The following is a 23,288-nucleotide window of genomic DNA, read 5'->3' as shown; positions in this document are numbered from 1 at the left end:
AAGCATTCCAATTAGCTGATTAAGCCAACCAAGCCCAGTCAAAATCAACACACATCCATCGCTCTAGCATTCCAAACCCAATTTTTCTAAATTTCAAATCCCGAAAAGATTACTTTATATGTGGTGTGATGTAAGTTTTGCTGTGCACTGATTCAAAATAAGCAGTTTTCCTCATTCTATCTCCCTTCGGTGATCTGCATTTTGCAGTGGAGGGGGTTTTTTTTTAAAAAAAGAAAATTTAATGACTCGTGGTACAGATACACCCTACATATCCCTTTCTTAGGTGTGTGCTGGTTTCGATGCTTGGCTGTCTGCAGTGGATTGCTGGGCAGGGCTGGGTTTCTTATCATGGGGTTGGTTGTAGTTAAGGGGGGTGCTTTCTCCGAGGAGATATATCTATCTGAGTTCATTTTCAATCGCATACTAGGATTTGAGTGAGACATGAATGCGGACATAGCAACTACATACTACCTACTTGCTTGGTGCTAATGTACATGGTACATCGTAGCACGGATGAATCCCCATTTAGTAATAGCCTGTCTGCCTGCCTGCCTGCCATTGCAGTGAGGTTCGGGTCTTGCATAATTGCATGTGCGCCTATGGGGACTGTATGGACTATGGGTGTGGGTGTATGTTGGGTCGAGGTGTGCATGTGTGTGTGTGTCTTTAGGATAGTATGTATCCGGCTGCAACGGATACTCGGACCGGTAAGTAGGAGGTATGCTCTACGGCTATTACCTTTTTTGGGTACGGGGGGAACTGGAACAGGGACTGTGGTTATTGTTGCAATGCATCTCCTGGGTTGGACTTGAGTGACCTATTGCTATGTATGTTCGGTTACGCTACTTATGCTGTAGTGAAGGGAGGAGGAAGGTGGGTGGGTGGGTGGAAGGAAAGGGGTACACGAGATGTAAGTACCTATGTATGTACCTTATCACATGTAAATGTACTGTTAACCACCTAACTACCTTCCTAACTTCCTAACTTCCTACCTTGCTGAGAAGGATATACTACTTTACGTAGAAGTACATTACTATACTACTCAGAAAGGCATAAGGCATAGGTTATGTCGATAGAGGGAACATAAACTACTTATACCCTGTATGTATATATCTTCTTGCATAATGTAGTGATCAAGTTGACTGAGGAAGGGGTAAGAGGAAATATCTTGGTATTCTTTCTCCTTACGTCGCTGTTTTCGTGCTCGCTATGGATGCTATTGTAGGCATAGTAGTTATACCGACCCCCGGAGATTTTATTTGTGGTAAACAAATAGAAAGAGATGCCAAGAGTGAGAGAGAGGGAGAGAGGCAGGCCGGGGAAGTGGAAGAAGCAGGAGAAAAAACTAGTATTTGTCATTGTTGTCGCAGACTCGCAGTAGTTACTTACCTCGGTCGGAGGGTACATATTTAGCTAGTCAATAGGTTAAATAGATTCGATTCGACTCTCATAGTACTGTAAGTATAATACTGTCTGCTATGGTTTCGTATACAAACACGACAATCATATCGCAATCAAATATAGGTACTTACAATAAGCGATGATGAACATTGTATAGTTATTTAGAAGTGACGATCGCTTTTGCTCCGCACAGCAAGCAGCACGCGGGGCTTGCCCGTGAGTATCTTAGCACATCCATGTAAACTAATACTACTTACTTCGACTAACACGCTACGGAGTACCTTATAAGGAAATTGCCTGAAACAATGAGTCCAAACCCACGGTTACTAACCGAATCCATTCGGCGCTCAATCCTGGGTCGGTCGGTCGGTCGGCCGGCCGGGCCTTGTCTGTCTTGTCTCTTTGTCTGTCTGGTTTTTGTCTCCACTACGAGATGGTAAGTAAGCATCCTTGGGCTATTAGCAAGCAATAATATAGATACTACTACTAGACAAACAGAGGGATGGGAATTCGGCAGAAGTACCTACCTGGGGCCCCTTCCCGCCCCAATTCTGGATACAACCTAGGAATGTTGAGAACAAAGAAGGGCCAGGTTGCGAAACAAGGTCGAGAACGGAGGGGTTTAGCCTTGTTTTCCAATTGTTTTCCAAAGTGGATACTTGCACGGAGATCACCGAGAGAGGTAACAAAGAGAAAATATGACGGGGAAGGAATCATTAATGTCTTGTCGGTATTATGTTATCATTATGGTGGGTTTCTAGCGATCGTGGAGGGTTGGCTTTTTGTCCATGGTGAAAAGAAAAGCTGGGTGAACCAGAGATTGAGAGATGCTTAGCAATGGAGAGCAACCATGGGTTCGCTGGGGGTGGTCCGAGGACTGGACTCAACGGGAGGGAAGCACTCCTCCGCGGACTCCTTAGCAAAGAGGGTCAACAAATTACGAAGTCAGTAATGATGAGGTGGATAGAACGTAAGGCAAGTCAACTGAAAAGAGTGGGTGATGGGTGAGGCATTCTGCATAACCGTGTTCAAAACTACTCCTGGTTGATAATTAGTTGGTTAGTATCAGTCCGGAGTCAGTAGTAGCAGTAGTAGTAGTGTTACTCTTAAATTAATATTCCGTCTCTTGAGCGGCTCCATATCCTCTGCTGGAGGGAAGAGAGGGGAGGGGGTTGGTGGTCGAGAGTACTCCGGAGTCAAAAACAGACGAATAGACGAATAGACGAGGGAGACGAATGACCCTAACGAACATGGATCGGAAAGAGAGGGATGAGACAGGAATCCGGCTGCCTCCATGCAGCAGGTCCCAGTTGTGCGAGAGCGAGAGGGAGAGACAAGAAAAAAAATAAATTAGATTAACTGGGACAATCAGTGCAGGCCACCGGCTGATTCTCGCAGCGCGAATACTACACCATGGACCCGACAGTCTGGTTGAGTGTGTGATAGTTGGGCATTAGTAGGCAACCTTGAGCAGGTTCCGTCCAGCTGAGGGGTTTTCTGGGTAGGCTGGTATCCCTGGTAAGTTTGGCAAATGGTCCCCGAGGCTGGGAGGGGAAAAAGTGAGGGAAATTGCGCTTGCTGTCCACGGTGGGTAAACCGAGGATGTCTTGAACAATGAAAGCAATCATGAAGCTTTTCACAGTGCCTAGATATCACTTTTTGAGCCCTACGTAGGTTAAAAGCTGGCTCGAGCTGGTACCTGACTGACTCAGTGGATGAAAACGGTTAACGTAATCAACGGTCGGACGGGCCACACGGTCAGGCGGGCCATCTGGTAATACTATACAAAAGATATCTTTTTAAACATAATATATCTCTACCATCCAGGTCTAGAAGAATTAGATTTCTTCTATATAGATTTTAAATAATATAAATAATATCTATATACCTTCTAAAAATGAATATACTTTTACTTATGGACTTATCATATTACAATATCTGTATTTATATGTATTATATAAGAATCTGGTTTCATTATCAAAGTAAAAATTCTAAAAATCTGAAAAATTCATGGAATACTTATTCTTATATATATAAACTATCTACAAAGTTAGAGCTTCATAGAAGTAGTACTGGTTGATATATAATAGAATCAAAAAGACATCTTTTATATGGGATTTCAGGATGGCCCGCCTGACCGTGTGGCCCGTTCGACCGTTGATTACGTTAGGCATTTCTTCAGTCATGGTAAGCAAGGAGTAAGCTTACCTGGGGTACGTCCTCTAGAGGAGGTACTTTGCTGCCCGTGGCACCATTTAGGGTGACTCCAGCGTGACACTGAAGAGGCGGCGGGCGCACCGGCTGTGACTTTCTCTAGGCAGAGAGACTAGAACAGAATAGCCACTAGCTCGTCTAGCAGGCTAGCAGCAGCAACTGCAGCAACTAACTCTTTGGTTGTTGTCTGAGACGCGGAATCGATCTCGCTTGCCGACGTCGATCGAACGGCCGGCCGGCTTGGATTGGCCGTGGGTGAAGGCGTATGGTATGGTATCGGACCTTACAGCGCGCCGGCCCATCCGGGCTGCAGCCAGGCTTAACTCAACAAAGGCACTGTAGGGGAAGGCCTGATTGCTTGCATGGCAGGGGCCAGTTTACTGGGGTCAATGCTTTCCTCTCTGGCTCCATGGCAGCCCACACTAGTATGTAATCTGGCCGTAAACTAGAAGGCCCTTGGGGATGGGAAAAGTCATCGACGCGATCATCATATAGTATGCATCATTATTGGTTTGCGTCGGATAATTATAGCCTCCTGTGCTCCGTAGCCCAGTCCAGTCACTTCCCCTCCCTCCCCGGCATACATACATCATCCTGACTGACTGATTGACAATGGACCGCCCTTGTGATATGAAATTGTTGTCGAGCACATGCATACATACAGATTTACGCATATATACATCCTTCATTTAGTCGCTTACCCACCTTAGTAAGGAGTAGGTAAGCTATCTATTACTGACTAACCTACGGTGTGCGGACCATCTTCTGTAGGTACCAGTAACACTAGTACGTCCAAAGTCGGAGTAGTTAGAAAAGGGTCGATAGCACCCGTCATAAGCTATTGACGGGGGACAGCCATTCCGGACGCTAGCCAAAAGACCGTCTACGGAGTACTTCCTTTCTTCCCCCCCCTCCTCCCTCACCCCCACTCAGTTTCTTAAACACCGGACTCTAAGGACTGGGCTAGTCTCCGTTCTCCGTAGCGACTGCATCACGTAGCGTCAGGACAGATGTACAACGACTGCGCCGCAAATCCTCGTCTACGACAGTCTAGATTGCTATTTTAGATGTCAATCATTGGCTCGGAGCTAAGCTGATTGGTTGCAGGAGCGTCGTTCGGCCGAGCACAATGTGCAATAATGAAAAATGCCTGCGCCTGTCTTGCGTTTCCACTCCTGTCCCATACCTTAGGTGCTAATCTCATTGTCTGTCTCGAAGCATGCAATTTATCCTTTTCGCCAGTAGACAGATAATAAAGAAATCAAAATGGGTCTGCCTTACGGCGCGGCCAGACTCGGGATCCGTATCGGGAATCGGCATCGCGCATGGATTTACTCGCTTCTGACTACCACACTAAGTTGTCTAGTCGACCTGCTAGGCATAGCGTTCGCCACTAAGTATATGCAGCGACCGACGGGGAGAAAGTGAGGCCTGCGCTCGATGCAATTGGCCCCACGTGTTGGGAGGCGCAGGGGTAGACATTCGTCGGTGCCTGAGGGAATGGGCAGAGGGGGCCCGAAGAGGAATGAGGCTGAAGGCAAACGAGACTGATTGACTCCTTCAGTCAGCATAGTCTCGACTTCCCCGAGAACCGTCAACTCTACTTGCATAGATTCGAACAATGAGAGATTTTGATCGAGTAAACACCTCATTGTAGTAGGCAAGGGTCTCATCCTCTTACGACCTGTCCATCTACTAAATGTTTAGCATATTCGAGGTCAATCACCGAGGTTTCCCAAACGGGAAAGACAAGCTGTCCAATCAGAAGCAGGTGTGGTTTGAGTTTCAGCAAAAGTCCACCAATAAGCCAAGTAATTGCGGCGAAAAGTCAATGGCAGTAGGAATGGAGGCAGACGGTGTCCTTTTCACCGCTGTGGCTGCGGCCTCGGACCTGGAGCTGAAGCTTATCGTCAAGGCGGATCTGAGCCGGCCGCGGCTTGGCAGTCAGGCTCCGGTGCAGGCCAGAGCTTAATAATGCGGGTATCCCTATAGGGAGCTAGCTCTCCAGAAAGAAAAAAAAAATGAAAAAAGGAAGTGATACGCATTGTCGGATGAAATTTTACTTGACGGAGGAGACACAGTATGTGAGTATTACCTACTGCGGACAAAAGGTGCTACGAATACGAGAGAAAGAAGAGGCGGGGGCTCCTTTTTCAAGATAGTCGATCCACCGGAACCAAAGATCAGTAACTGCGCCAATTTCAAAAGGGTAAACAATCATGATGGGATCCTCTTGACCGGTCGAGTATGGACATCTAGACGGTGGCGCTGTCAATCCGACCAACACCACGCCACAGATCCTGGCGATCAAACGTGGTGAACGTGGTCTGAAATCCTACCACGCACAGAGAAAGAAGGTCGGCCTCTATTCATCTAGCGCAGTAGACTACAATCCTTCGCTGCGGCAAAGGATTTTTCGCCCGGACCGATCAGTGTCTTCTAGAATTTAGACAGGCACCAATCAGTTATCATGGGTAAACGTGCCCGTGGCTTTGCAAAGAGGCTGGTGAATATTCCTGCCGGATCTCCGTGCCAACCCTTTCCAAGGCTCTTAGCTTCGCCGTTCGGTGGATAGCCTGCTTGATAACTTTTTTGGTCGGTACTTAGATCAGCCCCGATCCGGTTCGGGTGGAGGCTAATGGTCTCGGAATGAATGGAGACGGGAAGGGGGAGAAAAAAAAATGGAGGCAGAGGCGGGGCGCATGGTAATTCTGCATGATGATCTGTTCAACAGGTCGCTGATGTGAGGTAGTCGGCCTAATGGTGTTCAGGTGATGTGGTTGATGATTGGAGAGGCGTTGTGCATCACTACGCAGTGGTCACTGCTTATCGAGAGGATAAGAGGGAGCATCAGCTGATGAGACACCCCCAGCTGATCTGCTGACATGAAAGAGAATTACCATAGTTACTTCGCTTCGGGGCGAGTGTCGGCCTCGTCTGGAATGAAGACCAGATTCCAGATTAATATTTATATTATTATTACACAGGATGCGGTATTATTGGCATGATAAGAAAAAGGGTTTGCGAAAAGTATCAAGTGTACCAATGATCGGGAATTCCGTCGGAAAAATCATCAAATCATTTTAGGAGACTTTAGAATGCTAACTGTTGACACTATCCCTAGAACGAGAGCACTTCGGAGATTGCTCCGTGTGAGAATGCAACTCCAGCTTCATTTTGTGGTTAGTTTATTAGGCTATTAAATTAGTTGACATCTGACATATCCAGTCCGCGTCAAATCTGATCTGGGCTAAACGGGGCACTATTGCCTTTAGTAACCAAGTGGTCCAGTCGGAATGTTTGCAAGCTGAATTAAGACACCCCTTCCTTAGGCTCCGGGAGCTCTGGCCAAGTGTGGTGCCTCTCGAGTCCACACCCGTCTTTTCGTCCTCCGTTCTAACTGCCCTGAATCCCAAAACTGGCCCCGCTCCTTCAAACCAGAGATGGATCCTCGCCAACAAGTGTCTATGACGATAGAACCGAATCCAGTGTTCAAGATTGTGAGTGGTTCACGGCAACGAGGATACACCAGGCTGCAGGAATGGGACTCCTTAGTTGGTGGATGCCTGGCCGTCTAAGCCATTGTCTGTCGTCCGTCCCCAGGTAGCATAACCAAGCCACCGTCAGGGTTCTATGCATTGGTCCATTAGAAGAAAGCAACGTCATGTGCAACGCCGCATCACCGTTGAGCCTTGATGACATTGACAGCGACTCCTGCTGTTGTGCAAGGCAGAAAGGATGGTTACTACTGCAACGACCTCGTCACGGTGTGAGGGGAAATTGTTAGTGACCAAAAAGCTCTGTAACTATACCCGACGGGATCTTCCCGTCCGTTCCGGTAAGTACAAACATGTTCTGTTTCATACTGTTTCCCCGGATATATTTACCATGCATTGAACCACTCCTCATCCAATCCGCACGTATTAAGTATAAAGAGTATTTGCATCAAAGTGGAATTTGAGGCAAGCTTAGAGTTGGAGATCCTTGACCGATGACGGGCCGGTGGCTTTGATGGAACTATGGTATGAGAAGGGTGGTGGCTTCAGCCACCACGTAGTACACAATACAGGAACATATCGATGTTTCTGGAAGACCCAAACCAGGTGAGGCTCGGCACATATTCCGATATGTCACACAATGGCAACACAATACCAACACAACATCCCTCATTTAGTTACTGTGTCCGGACTCAGTATGTAGAACGTGCAATGGTTCGTAATTGGGACAATCATGGCTGGGTTGAATGACCAGGATAGCCCCTGAAGGTACTACCTCATACATGGGTGTTGTCTGGGCTGGTCTTTTGCATACCTCTCTGACCAGCAAAAAGTTACACTTAACCTCGCTTGCAGGTTGGCTAGTATAACAAGTTATTATCGCCGCAAGTGCCAGTGGAGTCGGCTTTGTTTCACCTACAAAGTGACAGCATCACTACGTTTGATTATTACGCATACGCAGGATGGTCGGTAGTACTTCGTACTTCGTTGTACGGAGTTCCGCTGGACCCCCAGGAGTTAGCCCAATCCCTCAGGCTAAGATGCTACTACTAGCATCTAGTCCCCATGTCTAGTAGCGCTGCTAGACACCAGCGACCTGCTCCGGGAGCCTCCAGGCGCCGCGGCTGTGCCTCACTTTGTGCGCCCAAGGCTGGCGCTGCCCGGCAGTGCCTTCGACTCTCCTGAAAGGCGCTGCCAACTTGAGCCGCAACGTTCTGAATTCTAGGTCATTTCTAGCCAGCGATCCTATTCAATCCTTCCATTTCCTGTCGAGACCTCGACCTCCACCACCTATGGGCGCTGCAACTGCAACGCTGTGCTACAGTTGCCTGACCGCTCGAGGGAGATGATCACTGCATTGCATCTGATGCATAACCTTCAATAAGAATGTGATTATAAACAGTTATCCCGGATTCGATTAGTTACACGGCCCATTCCAACCCAGTCCCAGACACATGGGATGGGCTAAAATGTCCACCCCCTCGTCCGGTCGTGTAATTTGTTACGAGTCAGTGTCCTGGCGTGCTTGACGTCGATTGCTGGAATGAAGTTGATCCCTGCCGCCCACTTTCTTTGTTCTCTTCGACTTGGTCTCCACCACCGAGGATTGCGACATGCTGGAACGAGCCAACTACTGACCTGCCGAGCTCCGCCATTAATTAAAATGGGCCTTCTTCATAGGTTGTCTGCCTGGCTTCCCCGGCGAGGAACCCTCACGTGACCGAATGCAGCTGCGGCTACGCGTCGGATGAGAAGATGGTGGGAACTAAGGCAGAACAGGTGAGGGTCGCCGTCGGGGATGTGGCAGAAAGTGAGCTAATAGTTGAAGTTGTTGTTGTAGTAGTAGTAGTTTAGTACCTTGTCTGGATCACTCCTCGTTGCAGCAGGTGCGACCTTCTGTTGCTACTTGCTAGCTGTCGTTAAGCAAGCAGTGGCCAGCTTGTCCTCATGGAGACATGCCCCAGAGTAGGTCCCCTCCACTCAGTCAGGTTAGTTCTCCTGTCTTTCATGTACGGAGCAGAGCTGGGGACGAAGGAATTTGTGACACTCCGGGATAGGATCTACAACGGGCGCTGACAGACGGATGATCATCCGCCTTTTCTTTTATTTTTTCATTATTTTCATTATTTTCTTTTAATTTCTGCTTAAATGTTATGGCGGTCTGCCCATCATATTGCAGACGGAGAAAATGGCTGTTATTTCCTCGGAACCTTCCCCTCGCTTTCTGCCTGAGCGCATGCGCGTACGCATATCATCCAGATCATTAAGCGGGTGATGAACTAGTTGGCTCACTTGCCAGAGTCATATGCTCGAACCACTTGCATGGGGTAAGCCAAGAGGATATGCTACGCGCCTGAGTTGGGTTTGGAGCTTGCGCAGATTGACTGTGCCGCAATTCTGACCCTCAGCCAATCTGCGTTCGGCTCTAATATGCCGTGTAGCATTGCATCGTTGAAACCTGGGACTAACGATGTCCAGGCCCTGATAATACTCACTGGCACCATACAATTCCCCTTGTCATATGGAGAAGAGGAAAGTGGCCATCCGATTTTGGGTAATTCTTTTGTTGCCTCGTACAGTAAGTCATGGCCGAGGCGCCTCCGCCCTTTATTTAGGGTGGTGTTTCGCGCTTGAATTTTCGATACAGCTAGCTGATAAGCTGCCGATGGCAAGTCCCACTTAATGAAACTGTAATCGTCTTGGCTTTTCCCTGCGATGCCAAGCTAATGGACTCGAGGAGCTGAAGGAAAGGGAAAGCGTAGGGAGAAAGAAGATTGGAGAAAAGGCTAGAAAGGTTTGGGGGCGCGTGCTGCTGATTGACTCGACTAGCAGACAAGATAAGTGAAGGATAACGGCTACCACACCCCCAACGATTTCGAGTTAATCCTGCGCTATCCCTCTTATATCAATTTCTAAACGCAATACGCTGAGTAGAACACTCATCTTCCTCACACCTAGCCCAGGCACACCGGAATTCTAAAAGCGAGAGATACGAGAACTGGGGTGATTTAGCAAAAGCCCATCCCGTGATTTGTGTGCTCGTCTGCACTAGTTAGTTAGGATGAGTTCGGGGCCGATCGGCGCCAAACGGAGTTGTGGAGATAGTGACACAATTATCGGTTGTCACTCCTTCTTTTTCCCTTGGCTATTATGGGTCCTTTTTCAGGTTGAGGATGTGGAATTTCTCGGCTGAGTGTGGGGGGTTCAAGATTTGCTTTGTTTGTGTGCTGCTGCTGCTGCTGCTTCTTGCTGCTGCTGTGGCCACGGTCCACTCTGCCTAGAACAACCCTTCTCCTGTGGGTGTGTGTGTGTGTGTGTGTGTGTGTGTGTGTCAGGCACGGTCGATGAAGGCACCCGACCGACCTTGAAGGGTGATTTCATCGGCTTCCTTACAGCCATCATGTGCGACATGTCTGATATATGCATGACTTTGATAATACTGATATCAGATCTACTGCCTGAGAATTTCAGCAGCCTGCCTCTTTTCAGTCATAGAAAAGAGATCTGTCAACACTGCCTATTCCTTCGATCTTCTTCATTTTATTTTATTTTATTTTATTTTATTTTCTTTTTTCCTTTTTCTTCTCTTTTCCCCTACATCCATGGATGATCCCTCGTAAGCAAAATTACCTTACCGACCGGGTCTCTCTCTGACACTCTCACCCAGAGAGAGTCCTTCCAAATCGGGCGTCCCCGTTGTCTCTCAATCATTCTCAATTCTCTCGCTCCAGACTTGTCCGTCCCGGATCGTCATCGCCGAGCCCCGCCGCCTTCTTCTTTTCCTGTCTTGTGCTTGCTAAAACTTCCTCAGGCTTTAAAAAAAGGGCCCCCAAAAACATACCACCGTGCTCACCCAGGATGGATCCTCCCAAGACAATAAATGGGTCGGCTAGTCTTTTGACAGTGACGGGTTTCAATCCGCGGCACACTAGTGGGTTTGAGGATGTCAGTCAGGCCCGGCCTGAAGAGGCTGACGACTTCGTTTACTCCAGATCGTTCCTTCAGCGGCACTTGCCTCGGAGTGAGATCGCAGTTCGGTCGCCAAGACAGAAGCAGGTCCAGCTATGATTCGTCTGTTCGTCTACTTGCCAAAAGGATGGTAATCCTTCACGGATCTTCAGCCCGCCCCTCCTTCTTCGCCGAAGATTGAATAATGAACACTTATTATTAACTATTACTGATGCCAACAAAAGGGTTATAATAGGTTGTGGTAATGATGGCATCAACGTGGACGGCTGGTGACCTTTCTTCTGGAAAAATAAGAAAACAACGATGTAATCATTACCGAAGTAGGCTAAGCAACTTAGGCCTCAGCTTATATGGCAGGGTCTTTAATCTATTTTGGCCTGGGTTTTTATACATACCCCATAGTTGTGCCGTGTTGCCAGTCGCAATGCTACTTTACCGATCAAGAAGGGGGTGGGAAAGTGGAAAACAAACAAACAAAAAAAAAGGCAAAAGAGAAAAAGAAAACAGGCTACATACCCTGTCTTTTGGGATTCATTACATACATTCAAACCATCGTGCAAAGTACTACGTCGTAACCGACAGATGAGATCATCTGAAAATTCAAGTATCGAATAAGGAGGGGGCAGGCGATCGTCTCACGGCTGCAGAGGATGTGTTGGCAAAGGTCTGCAGATTGTTATCTGGACCGCGCGGTTCTGTTCGGGATGATTTTATCGTCGACAGGAACGGTAAATAATCGCAAAAAAGGTTTACCCGTAGTTTTCTATGTGGGAGGATCACCTCATAAGTAAACTTAGTATTATAATCAAGTTATCTTTTCTTAAACGGGTGACCGAAGAAAGAGTCAATCAAATTGAAGGAAAACTAGAAATCCAAAAGGATTGAGGATGATGGTGGTGGTGGTGGTGGCCTCACGCAGTCAGTCAGTCAGTCCAGTCAGTCGTGACTAATCCATTAAGCTAGGTTGGGGCCATCCATCCCCATGGCCCTCCTGTTCAGTTAGTAGTAGTAGTTAGTCGTAGTAGTAAGTCGTTAGACTCTTTGTGTACTTTTCCCTATTACAGCATTTGTTCTTGTGTGTCCATTTACCTTTTTTTTTACTTATTTCTTATTAATATGAAAATAAAATAATCTTCTAAATTTCTCCCATTCCAATTCCCACCCCTCCCATTTTCCCCCCGGTACTAAGGCTCGGACCCACACACATCGTGTCTCCCGCTTGGCTGTCAGGTCGCCTGTCCTTCAGCAATGGCCCTGCGCAATCTGAGACCATAAGAGCCAGACAGCGTTAGAGCCTCGATCCTATTCGTAAACCCGTCCCGACACAACGGTACGCTAGCAAAGCCACTGCAGGTTGGGTTGCTGACTCTATTCCGCGCCCAATAGACGCGGCCCATTACGGCCTTTCTGTTGGCTTGCTTCGCCGGCTTCCTTTTTTCCCCCCTCCCTCCTTCCCTCCCTCAGGCTCCCTTCTGCTCTTCCCCCCCCCCTTCTTCTGCTTCTCACTCACTGACTGCTAATTCCGTTTTTCCCCAAATCCTCACCTGCTGATGGATGATGGTCTTGCACGAATCCTGCAGTGATCCTTCCCTTCCCTTTTTCTTTTCTTTTCTTTTCCTTTTTCTTTCTTTTTTTCACCCCCTCTTCTGCTTATTCTTTTTCCTTCTTCTCAAGTTTCTCTATTTTTTACTTTTTTGTTTTCTTTCTTTTCCAGGTGAGGCGTAGAATCGAATGAAGGATTGTTCCATGTGCCAACTAGCGTCCCCGAAAAATAATAAATCAAATAAGAAAGAACAAGTAATAAAAGAAAAGATTGGCCTTGCTTCTTCCTGCTAGAGATCTTCCCACCGACAGTCAAGTCAGTCACATTTTTAGTCTTGCGTGACTCCGTATAATCCCGTTCGTTCGTTCTTTTCCATAACCCACTCACCACCACACACCCCCCTTTTTTGTATCATTATTCATTTCTCCGAGTTAGAAAAAGAAAGAAAGAAAATAAAAGTGGTTAGCGACCACGCTCCAGTAATTGGATTGGGCTAGCCATTCGAATTAATCATTCATTTCTGACAGATAGATAGAATGATAGATAGATAGATAGATGGATAGAAAATAACCAAGCTAGTAAAGTACTCCGAACACAACCGGAATCATTCCAAATGAATCGTTATTCAATCTTCAGAGAGTGCGCGCTGGCTGGTGCTGGCTGGTACGTATGGGTCTCGAACCCGGTCCCCATCTCTCCAGAGATAGTAGTAATTTAATTTAGTCTAGATACTATCTATCTATCTATCTATCTATACTAGGATGGGCGAAAGAAGAGGTCACAGACAGAAAGAGTAAGAGAGAGAGAGAGAGAGAGAGAGAGAGAGAGAGAGAGAGGCTCGGAGCGAACAGTGGACACCCACCGCGGACACACAGTACCTAAGCTAAACTAACCAACCTAGCTAACTAGCCTCCCACGGCTCCACACACACACCACACACACACAACCCCCATCCCCAATCCCAATGTAGATAAGTAAAAGATGAAGATTGCTTGTGGAGTACAGCAAGCACAGCACACAAAACGAAACTAGCTCCGGGCCCCAGCTATGGGTTGTGTGTCGTCTGATGTTTTCCCGCCAGCGGCCGAAAATCAATCTGAAGGTTGGAAATTGAAATTAATGAACCCTGCAATGCTTCGTTTCGGTCGACCCGTCTTGCAGCCTTGGAACGACCTATCAGGTCCGGGAAACCGAATTATTATTATTCCCCTTCGCTCTTGGCCTCTCTCACGCAATGGCAGGGCTGCAGGTTGTGGGCGACGTATGTAATTTGATTAAGTGATGTATTACGGCCGAATGAAGGCGTACTTTTTCGAGTAATTTATTTTCATTTGGAGATCTTCTTTCAGTAACCCGAACATTATTATTATTTTTTTTGACGAATGGCGTCCACTTTCAATCAAACCAAGTCTTTTAAATATCTCTCTACCTCGTAATTCATTTTCAGTAGACAGGAGGAAGGAAGGAAGGAAGGTATGTGTCTCTTAAGCTCCTCGCTGCGGGCAGATCGTGCGTCAAATATTTCCAGGTGGGTTTTGAACCAAGGAGAAAGCAAATTCGAGTCATGAATTACGACCGCATAAACATTTCCCTAGTAGGTTTAGTTTAGTGAGTAAAGTAGCTCTGCGGAATGCAAATGGTGGGGAATATAAATACGAGAAGCCCTTGCTGGCGTAACTCTGTTACGCATAACATGGTTTGACACGTTCTTCAGCAAGCAGTCAGTCAATCGATCAAGAAGTGATTATCTATCTATCTAGAGAGTTTTAGGTAAAGAGCATACTCGATCGCTCTCTCACTCACCCACTCTATGTACATCTTTGACAAAAGTAGTAACCAATTCGAAGTTGGCTAAGATCAGTCAGTCCGTCAGTCAATCTGTAGTAAGCCAAGCCTGAATAATGGCGAGTAGGTTGAATACTTACCCAAACGTGGAGACTAATACATACTCAGTTAAAGGGTTGGCTCTCGCGCCTTTTCATACATACCACATTTCTCCAGAACGTTTTTTTGTATTCATTTTTCTGATTGCTCAGGGTTTTTTTTTTTATTATCGTATGGCTATTGTTTATTATTACTCTGAATTATTATTATTATTGCTGCTTAGAGTCCGCGGCCATCCTTCCGGGATTTGTAATTACGCTGATAGGCTGGTGCGTGTGTGGGTGTGAGGGTGTGTCCCAGCCATACCGAGACCTGCGCGCTGGAAACTAGAACTGCATGTGCCAGAAGAAAGTAGAGTAACGAGCCCATGGTACTGGGGCAAAGAATGGGTGAATGAATGGGGATAGTGCAGAATGACTTGGGGGCGATGAGGAGAATTGACATGGGGGTGGTGGGAGGGATTTGAGTGATTGTGTACATGACGCTCATGCAGATGGCTCTTTTCGAAGGTCTGCTCCCCCTCACTCCCCGCGTGGCCAATCCTCCGCCCAGAGAAAAAGATGAGAGAAGAGAGGGCAGGGGATGAGCGTTGTTGGGTGGCTAGTTACTCTCATGAGGATTGTGTCATCGTCATCATCATCATCATATCCGTGCCAGTTGCCAAACTGCTAAATAGGGTTAAGGTAAAGTACAATGATAACTTGTCCGATGCACTCCGTAGTAGTTAGTGTAGTTAGCTGGGTCGACGATTTGAATGACTCGGACCCATTAAGCTTGTCAATTTTGGCCCGGACCCCAAGCGATCATTATCATATCATTATTATGAGTTTTGGTTTTGATTATTTTTGTTATTCGTTCTCATTATATTACTATCGTCCCCAACTGACTGGATATTTGAAATTAGCAGTTACTATACAACCTATTCTTACTCCTTGTTCTTCGTCTCTGTTCTTCGAGAACCTAACTTGGGGGTGAATTTTTTTTAGGCAGCTTTATCAGGATCGATTCCTGTTCCCTTGGCCCTTCCTTCCTTCCGTCACTTTTTTCCTTCGTCACACTTTTTTTTTTCCTTCTTCGACCCAATAACTTTTTATTTACGCTTTCGCTTGAGAGTGGATTCTTCAATACGGCCTCATCCCACATTGACTTTTCTGATATCTAATCTGCATATTGCACGAACTGGCCAAGCCCGAATTCTGAGGGGTAAAGGAAAATACGTAGGAGAGAGAGTGGAGATGAAATCCAGATTCGAAATTGAATAAAATTGATAAATTCCATCAGAAGGAGAAGGATAAAAATAAATGGAAGTTTTTTTTTTTAAAAAAAAAAAAAAAAAAAATAGAAGGAAAAAAAAAAAAAAAAAGAAAGAAAGAAAGAAAGAAAAATAAATTTAAGGAAAATCATAAGGAAATCCGAACCAGATCATAATAAATTACAGCAGAGCCCGATTAATTACCCGATCCAACGGTGACCCTCTCTAAACTAACCTCCCTCAAGCGTCCAGTCTGGCCCTGCACGTCGTCGGTCTGCCAACGTGACCCTGTCGCGATCTCCACTTGTAGAACCATCCAATCCATCGGATGCCATTCTTTTCATCCAGTCGATTTCTTTTTATCTTCGCTCATCCTCTCCTGCAGTTCATCGTTCTGACTGCTGAGGATCCATCTGGCGTTGAAATAGGTGGCGAATCCTTCTGGTGCTTGACGGGGTTCCATAACGATATATCCTTGCATATAAGGCCTTGGTGCTGCTATCTGATTCTCAATCTTTCTAATTTGGTTCCTATCTTATTCTTTTCACTGCTATCTATGTTGTTCATCTGGATTCCCCGGCCGAAATAAATACCGGTTTACTATTTACAGCCACAGCGAGTGAGGACATGCTTGCAGATGGACTAGGGTTGAAGGAACAGACGCGAAAACAAACCCCAGCAACAACAACGAGACTACTACCACCACTGCCACCAGTGGACGAACAGCCCTCCCCTCCTACAAGGCTTTCTCCTCTTCTCCAACCAATATACTACCCTCGCAGTTCCCTGCTGGCGCAGGCGCTACACATCACGCCGGTCACCGTCCTGTACCCGCCGTAGCAGTGACTCTCCCCACGACCGGACAGGGGGCGCAGTCACTTCGGCCTCTATTACAGGCCAGGCAGTCCCAGAGGTTTGGTACGCTGCATGGGTTAAGAAGAACTAACAGGGACCCTTGGCCACCATTGCCCTCACTAAGAGTCCAACCGGGAGTCTCGTGCGGCGTTGGCGATGCTTTAAGGACTGGCTTGTCCTGGGAAATTAATCGGTTCAACAAAGCTTCTCATTCCTCTTACCCTATCCACGTCACTTCCTCTCTCTCTCTCTGTCTCTCCCAAGATTTTTGTTTTTTCCCTCTCCTCTTCTCCCTTTCTCTTTCACCAAGGCACACTCCAGTTGTAAGGTAGTGCAACTGTGTAGAAGCGCTTTTGGCCTTTGCTGAAAGAGACACACCCAACATCTGTCACATTTTCTGATTTGTTTTTTTTTTTTTTTTACCTCTCTTTTTTTTTTCCTTTTTTATCTTCCTTTTCCCTTAATCTCTTACTATTTTCCAAATTTCTTATTTCTTTTAAACTCCTCCCCACCCACCCCCCTTTGGTGCTGGCCTCCTCTGGTTAGTCCAACATATTCAGTGTGGGCGAGAAGTCATCGTTACTTGCATCTTCGTCAAATATACCTGGTGGTTGTTTCTTCCCTTCACTGGAACAACTATTTTTGTCTCCGCACTACTTCCTCCACCCTTTACCTCTGGAACATCTTCTTCTCTCTACAAGGAGAAAAAAAAAACACTCCATCAACGCGTCTATTGTCATTATTACCGCTGTTTTTACACATCTACCATGGAGACCCTTCACGAGCGGCCACAGGCAAACTACATGCCGGCGTCTCGTCAAAGCCGCATGGCCATTGATTCTCTATTGAATCCATCGTCAGAGAGAGAAAGTACAAGCTCCCGCATGCATTACAGTCACCCAGGACCACAACTGTCGCCTCTATATCCTCCCAGTCCCAACCAATACTTTTATTCCCCCTACTCAGATGGACACCACCCTTATGCAGAAAGTTCTGCATCATCCCAGGACGCAGCATTTCTGCCCTATCGGCCACGATCGGCCGAGTCATCTCCTGGCGCATACTCGCGAGAGCGATATGACTCGGTTTCCAGCAGCTCCAGCAATGCCCCGGAGCGACGCCGACCTCCTCGACCGAAGTACGAGGAAGAGGAAATGTACTTCATCTGGTATCATCGTGTGGACCTCTGCCAAGAGTGGAAAGAAGTACGCGAAAGCTTCAACCGACAGTTTCCTAGCCGGCAGCGTCGGGGCTTCCAGGGAATCCAATGCAAATTCTATCGCTTCATCAAAGAAAAAAAGTGCCCAACCTTGCGAGAGCAACGGCGTCTCCGTGACGGTGACTTTCTTCGCGAGGGAGCGGGTCTTGCCGCTGAATCGGGGGCCCCGCGATTCGGTGTGGTTGACTGGGTGGGGATATGGTATCCATGGATGCGTGAATCCAAAGAGGAAGTGCTCAGAAGACGCATACCCAGGTGAAGGAGAAAAGGAAAAACGAAAAGAAAAAAACAAAGGCCCCCCTTCACCTCCACTTCCTCGCTCCTCCTAATGACCATCTGACTTGACAAATTTGATGTCTTTGAAAAACTTTTTATTTTCTTTTTATTTCTTGTCTTGTTGGAAATTTCTCTGATACAACTCACGGCCGTCTGAAGATACCTCTCTGTTTAATTCCTCGATTCTGCTCTATTTCCCCCTTCTCCTTCTCCATTCCCCATCTATTTTCATTCCTCTTTATTTCTTTTGTCATCATTCCATTTCGCTCTTTACGTCGGCACCATTCAGCATGTTATGTTACTACTACAACTACTTGGGAGGCTCTCTGATCTTTGCTTGCATACATGCATTTTACACACATGGCTAAGGGTGGGTTGGTTCTCATCACTTTTTGTTTATTTCACACCTTTTCGAAGGGCTGGTTACGGAAATAACTTTACTGGGACTATGGACAATCATCAATTGACCACCTTATACTATCTATCAATCGTTGTTGGAAAAGTGAGCCCGTAGGAAAGCAAGCAAATAATTACTCCAAAATATTTAGTAGCCGTGAATCAGGCCATACTGTAAGGTAGCCTGCCCGCTCTGTTGTCATAGACTCTTTTGGCACTTATGTCCGATGGCCGAGAAATGCTGAGTGATACGTACTGATACGGGGGTGGGTGTGTTAGATACGGTATTTTATGTATGGTGTGTATGGCGGATACGGATATAGTGAAGGAGATGTGTAGAACTCGGCTGCAACTAGAAGAGATTGGTTGTAATGTAATGCTAGTTCCATACACTATGTTCCTGTTCTGACTGATAGATCAAAGAGATATAGATACTTTCCCTATTCCCTATTCAAGGATAGGAGTGCATCATCGACTCTTGCGTGAGAGAGAGGGTTTAGCTAGGGGAGACAGGGGGTAAAAGCTTGAACGTATTGAATTACCTGATGACTAGCACAGCGTCAAAAAATGATGAGTAGTGGTGTAATATCTTATTGGGTCCCCATGGAAGCAATCGTGAGGGGGAGAAGAAATTGAATGATACACAAGCTGTAGGCTGACTGACTGATTGACTTGTCTACCTACTTCCCTTTACCTCGCTGAGAATGACATACGTATTTGTGGCATTGTAGATGAGTAGATATATATATAGCGCATTATTGTGCGAGGTGTACACCCCAGTCATTTTTACTCAATCAGCTACTGGCGAAGTTTCATACTACACATCTATCTCCTATAAGAGCACCATACGCTCTAATGATGTATGCAAGTATAGACAAACAAGTACCAAGGGGGATCAATATCAGAGTGAATTATAGTAAGATATGCACTACAATAATAGTATCAACAACACCGTCAACCCACCCACAGTCGAAGATAAGTAAGGAGCTTTGATCTCCCACATAGCCACATAGTGGGGGTTTCATTATAGGTCTATCCTCGCTTATACGGTTGATCTTATACGGCTCGATAGGACTAGGATGATAGCTAGCTAGCATTCACATGTTTTTTTCCCCCCAAACGACAATGTATACTTAGTATCTGAATTATAAAATGTAATGTACACAAATCCCCACGTACTAGTCAGCCGAGTCTAAATGCAATTCTCCCTCCTAATTTTACTCGACAATCTACACTCTAATACCAATACTTCAAGCATACACCCTTCTACATGATACAAGAGGAAAACGTAAAGGAAGAAACCAATGATCGACCCCTCACATCTCCTCCCCTGCCCACCAACCAAGAATACAATCCGAGACATGACAGGTAGACCCAGGGCAGACGAAAAAAGAGACGCGCGGGACAGAAGAAAAAGAGTCTGCAGACGAATTTTGCTGATCGAAGGATTTTTCAGATCCCGAGAGTACATGAAAGTCAAAGTCAAAACCCAAAGTAGAAAAGAAAGAGAAAAGGGAAATGAGAAAGAGAGGTGTAGTGTAACCTGACCTGACCTACTTACTTGCTTACAACATACATGAAACCTACAAATGGTTATGTATTTAGGCGGATGGGTGGATGGATGATGAATGGAAGGATTTTGTTGCAGATATCAGGATTACTTACCGCATGAAGTAGACGCTCAGACCATGGATGGAATTCTCGGCATGTACCAGATACATACAATACATACGTATATACATACATATACCTGTATGAAGGAGGATAGAGGGAGGGATGGATCAGGTGGGTTGGACAGATGGTGGTGTTGGGCAAGGATAAATGGTTGGCTTGATTGCTTTGCTTGTGCATGTATGTCTTAGGTTTTTCAACGTTTCTTTTTCTTATTTGGATCTGTTTTCGAATTATTAATTATTATTCAATTTTTCTACTTCGCTTCTAGTTTCAATCCCGAAAAATGAGCATGACTAGTCCGTATATTACGATTATTCAGAGATTAGAATTTGGAAGGTTCTATCTATCGTATTATCAGATGACGGGGCGAATGATATCGGCTTGAGAGTTCTCTGAAGGATTTGGACCCCGCATTACTTCGGTCCGTTAGAATCTTATTTTGGAGTCTGTGTGTTAAGAGTCGTGGGGGGAAAGAGGAGGGATAAGAAGAAGGAGGAGGGGGTTGGTGGTGGTGGTGGTGAGATCAGCTCAAGTCTGCTGCTCTCGTGGTTCTTACTGCGTTGGGACGGAGAAGGGGGGGAAAGGGAGACCGAGATGCTGAAGGATCGATCATTTTCTCCCCGGAGGAAGGGAAGGAAAGGGAAAGGAAAGAAGGAAGGAAGAATACACCACTGCAATTCTGAAACGGTCCTTACTGGCCGGAGACATCGGTTGACTTGGCTTACGGCCTAGTCCTGTCGTCGCGGCCCAGCTCATCCTGCAGCAGCGATGCGGATGCAGATTATTTCTGCAGAGGCATGACGGCTGCTGATCTTGCGGTGAATCAGGGCCCTACGTCGATGACTTCAAGGATGGCGAAGAGGTCAGTCGAGTCGAGTCGATTCGAGCCCAGCCTCATCGAGGTGCTCGTCGTCCTCATCGACGGCCAGCAATAAACATGGCTTTAAAAGTACCATACATACGATGAATTCCTCAACCCAAACAAGGCGTGAGTTCTGCAGACGCAGCCACCCGAGCTAGTCTCGCTGCCTCATTGTTCGGTCAGCCATGCCCTCATTCCCTGCTCACTTGCTTCCCGATTGATGGCTTGTGCGTGTCTCCCTCTGTGTGCGTGTGTCACCGTAATCCCTCCGATCACCAGCTCTCGCCGTCTGAATCCACGTGCGACCGAAACCCGAATCCACTACGATGGCGCCCCTCACTGGCTGAGTCGTCAAAGTCGAACTCCTCGTCATCAGACCGAGCGTAGGTCCGGTATTTGTTGTAGATAGCCGTTGGATCGTCCTCTTCATCGTCCCACGACAATTCCTCATCTGGATAGTCATTTGCGGGATTATTTTCAGCTGCCCGGGAACGCCCGTGCTGTTAGCCTTTTCTGCAGAGGTTCTGCCAAAATTGCGATCGACTGCTTACCGTTCGAATCTGCGTCCTCGCTATCCCACCGGTCCTCGTCCTCTTCATCCTCGACAAAGTTCTCCCAGTACTCCTCATCCTCCTGCGTGATGACGATAACTCCAATGTCTTGGCGATTCGCATCGATGCCATGCTGCCGCAACCAAGCCTCCTGGTCTGTATCCAAACCGACTAATGGGTCCGTAAGCAGTCCAGTGCCTGGGAGTGGCTTCCGTATGTACGTGTCGTAGACGTACTCCCCGTCGCTTTCCTCCTCCTCAGGCCCCCCAGGCAGAGTGTTCGCCGCCTCTTCAAGTTTCTCTACTGGCCCTTGCATCACTTGTGCGTCCGAGGCTCCCGCACGATGCTTATTGGGCGTGCGCGGTTGGTATTTCAACGGAGGCTTGGGCATCACCGAAGGAGGCCGAGACGGTCTCGAAAGCTGCGTGTAGTCTGTTTCGGTCGCCGTCACATCCATTTCCGAATCCAGCTCCAGAGCCACTTTCTCCAGTTCCCTTGCCAATCGTTCCGACTCATTCTCCCAATTACTCTGATGGGCCGCCTCGGCTTCTCTGTCCAGCACCTGTGAGATATGCTGTTTAGCAGCTGAGATCGCGCTCTTACGCTCCTCTCTCCATTTCTTTTCCGCCTGGTTCACTACTGGCCGCTTCCTCGGCCGTTCTGGTTTCTCCGAGGCCAGAGCGCCTGCAACCGTCATGCTTGCCTGCTCATCCACCTGAGCAGCAGCATCAGCGACCATCGATGCTTGTCTCGAATGCGGCGTGCGCCTCAATTTCTCTACTAGCACCGCGACCGCGCCATCTTTGCGTTTCTGAACACCACCGCCTGTGCTACGGAGCGGGCTCATTGGCGTTGTGGATCTAGAAATCTGGAACCGACGTAGAGATTGCGTCCGTCCCGGTGAAGAAGCCAGACTTTCTCTCTCACTGGATGCAGAAGACGCTACCTTTCGGGCGGCATCAGATCCAATAGAAGCTGGAACAGCAGATGGGGTTCCCAGCTGGCTCTCTGTAGGCGTTGAAAGCAAGGCTCTTCTCAACTTCTCCTCATTCTCTTTCCGAGCGTTCGCCAGGCGACGTTCCTCGCGGAACTCTGCCCCAGGAGACGTGGCTCTTACCAAGGGGACAGTTGCTCCTGCACCAGCAGCGCGGTTGGTCACGCCCCCAGTAGTTGGATAGACGGTGTTGCTCACCGACCGCGGGGTAAGCACTTTTCTCCGCGCTGCTGAAAAAGACGACGGGCTAGACGAGCTGTCTTCATGGCTATTGCCACTGATCTGGACCCTTTGAAAAACAAAGTCCGTGAATCGACGCTTAGTCTGATGCAGCTCTGACTGAATGTCTGGGAAATTGTATTAGCGCTGGGATCTTGGTAGAGTGACCATAAGCAAAGGGGATGTGCTCGTGATATTGTGCAGTTGAGGGCCTCGTCACTAAAGAAGGGCCGCTCATGCAACGAATCAAGGGAGTCTTACATAAAGTCTCGACCGGTTCCTCTTCTCTGCGACGCTTGATATTAATTTGCTCTGGGGGCAGGGACATTGTGCTTCGATAGAAATGTGAAGCGGCCTCGACCGTGTTGTCAAAAGAGCGGCGGGGATGAAGGACCTCGAGAAGTGTGGTGAAGTGAAATGATGGTGATCGCAGCGGCTTCGTTTGGTTCCATGGTACATCTCCATCCGGCCTAGCGCGACCA

The 23,288-nt window shown here is 47.2% G+C and overlaps 3 protein-coding genes across 3 annotated transcripts, besides 1 other annotated feature; 2 read left to right on the top strand and 1 right to left on the bottom strand.

Moving 5' to 3' along the window:
• Positions 1-118: 118 nt before the first annotated feature.
• An02g14140 (uncharacterized protein) lies at positions 119-1,076 on the top strand (the record flags this gene model as incomplete). Its single annotated transcript, XM_059746790.1, has 7 exons — positions 119-130; positions 258-283; positions 318-434; positions 509-629; positions 671-707; positions 858-910; positions 1,047-1,076. The coding sequence occupies 7 exons, from the start codon at positions 119-121 to the stop codon at positions 1,074-1,076; spliced, it is 396 nt and encodes a 131-aa protein (XP_059605719.1).
• Positions 1,077-1,834: 758 nt separating this feature from the next.
• On the top strand, positions 1,835-2,103 carry An02g14130 (hypothetical protein; the record flags this gene model as incomplete). The annotated part of the gene is made up of 2 exons (XM_059746789.1): positions 1,835-1,837; positions 1,900-2,103. The coding sequence occupies 2 exons, from the start codon at positions 1,835-1,837 to the stop codon at positions 2,101-2,103; spliced, it is 207 nt and encodes a 68-aa protein (XP_059605718.1).
• A 1,026-nt stretch (positions 2,104-3,129) lies between these two features.
• Positions 3,130-3,568: a mobile genetic element (Remark: Vader is flanked by 44 bp inverted repeats (IR);~Title: transposon Vader - Aspergillus niger).
• A 17,746-nt stretch (positions 3,569-21,314) lies between these two features.
• An02g14110 (hypothetical protein) lies at positions 21,315-23,134 on the bottom strand (the record flags this gene model as incomplete). The annotated part of the gene is made up of 3 exons (XM_001400506.1): positions 21,315-21,523; positions 21,594-22,934; positions 23,068-23,134. The coding sequence occupies 3 exons, from the start codon at positions 23,132-23,134 to the stop codon at positions 21,315-21,317; spliced, it is 1,617 nt and encodes a 538-aa protein (XP_001400543.1).
• Between the last annotated feature and the right edge of the window lie 154 nt (positions 23,135-23,288).

Source organism: Aspergillus niger (genome assembly GCF_000002855.4).
Source record: "Aspergillus niger supercontig An02".
NCBI classification, from domain to species: Eukaryota; Fungi; Ascomycota; class Eurotiomycetes; order Eurotiales; family Aspergillaceae; genus Aspergillus; species Aspergillus niger.
The sequence above is the reverse complement of the archived record's forward strand: the minus strand, read 5'-3'. Positions and strand labels throughout refer to the sequence as shown.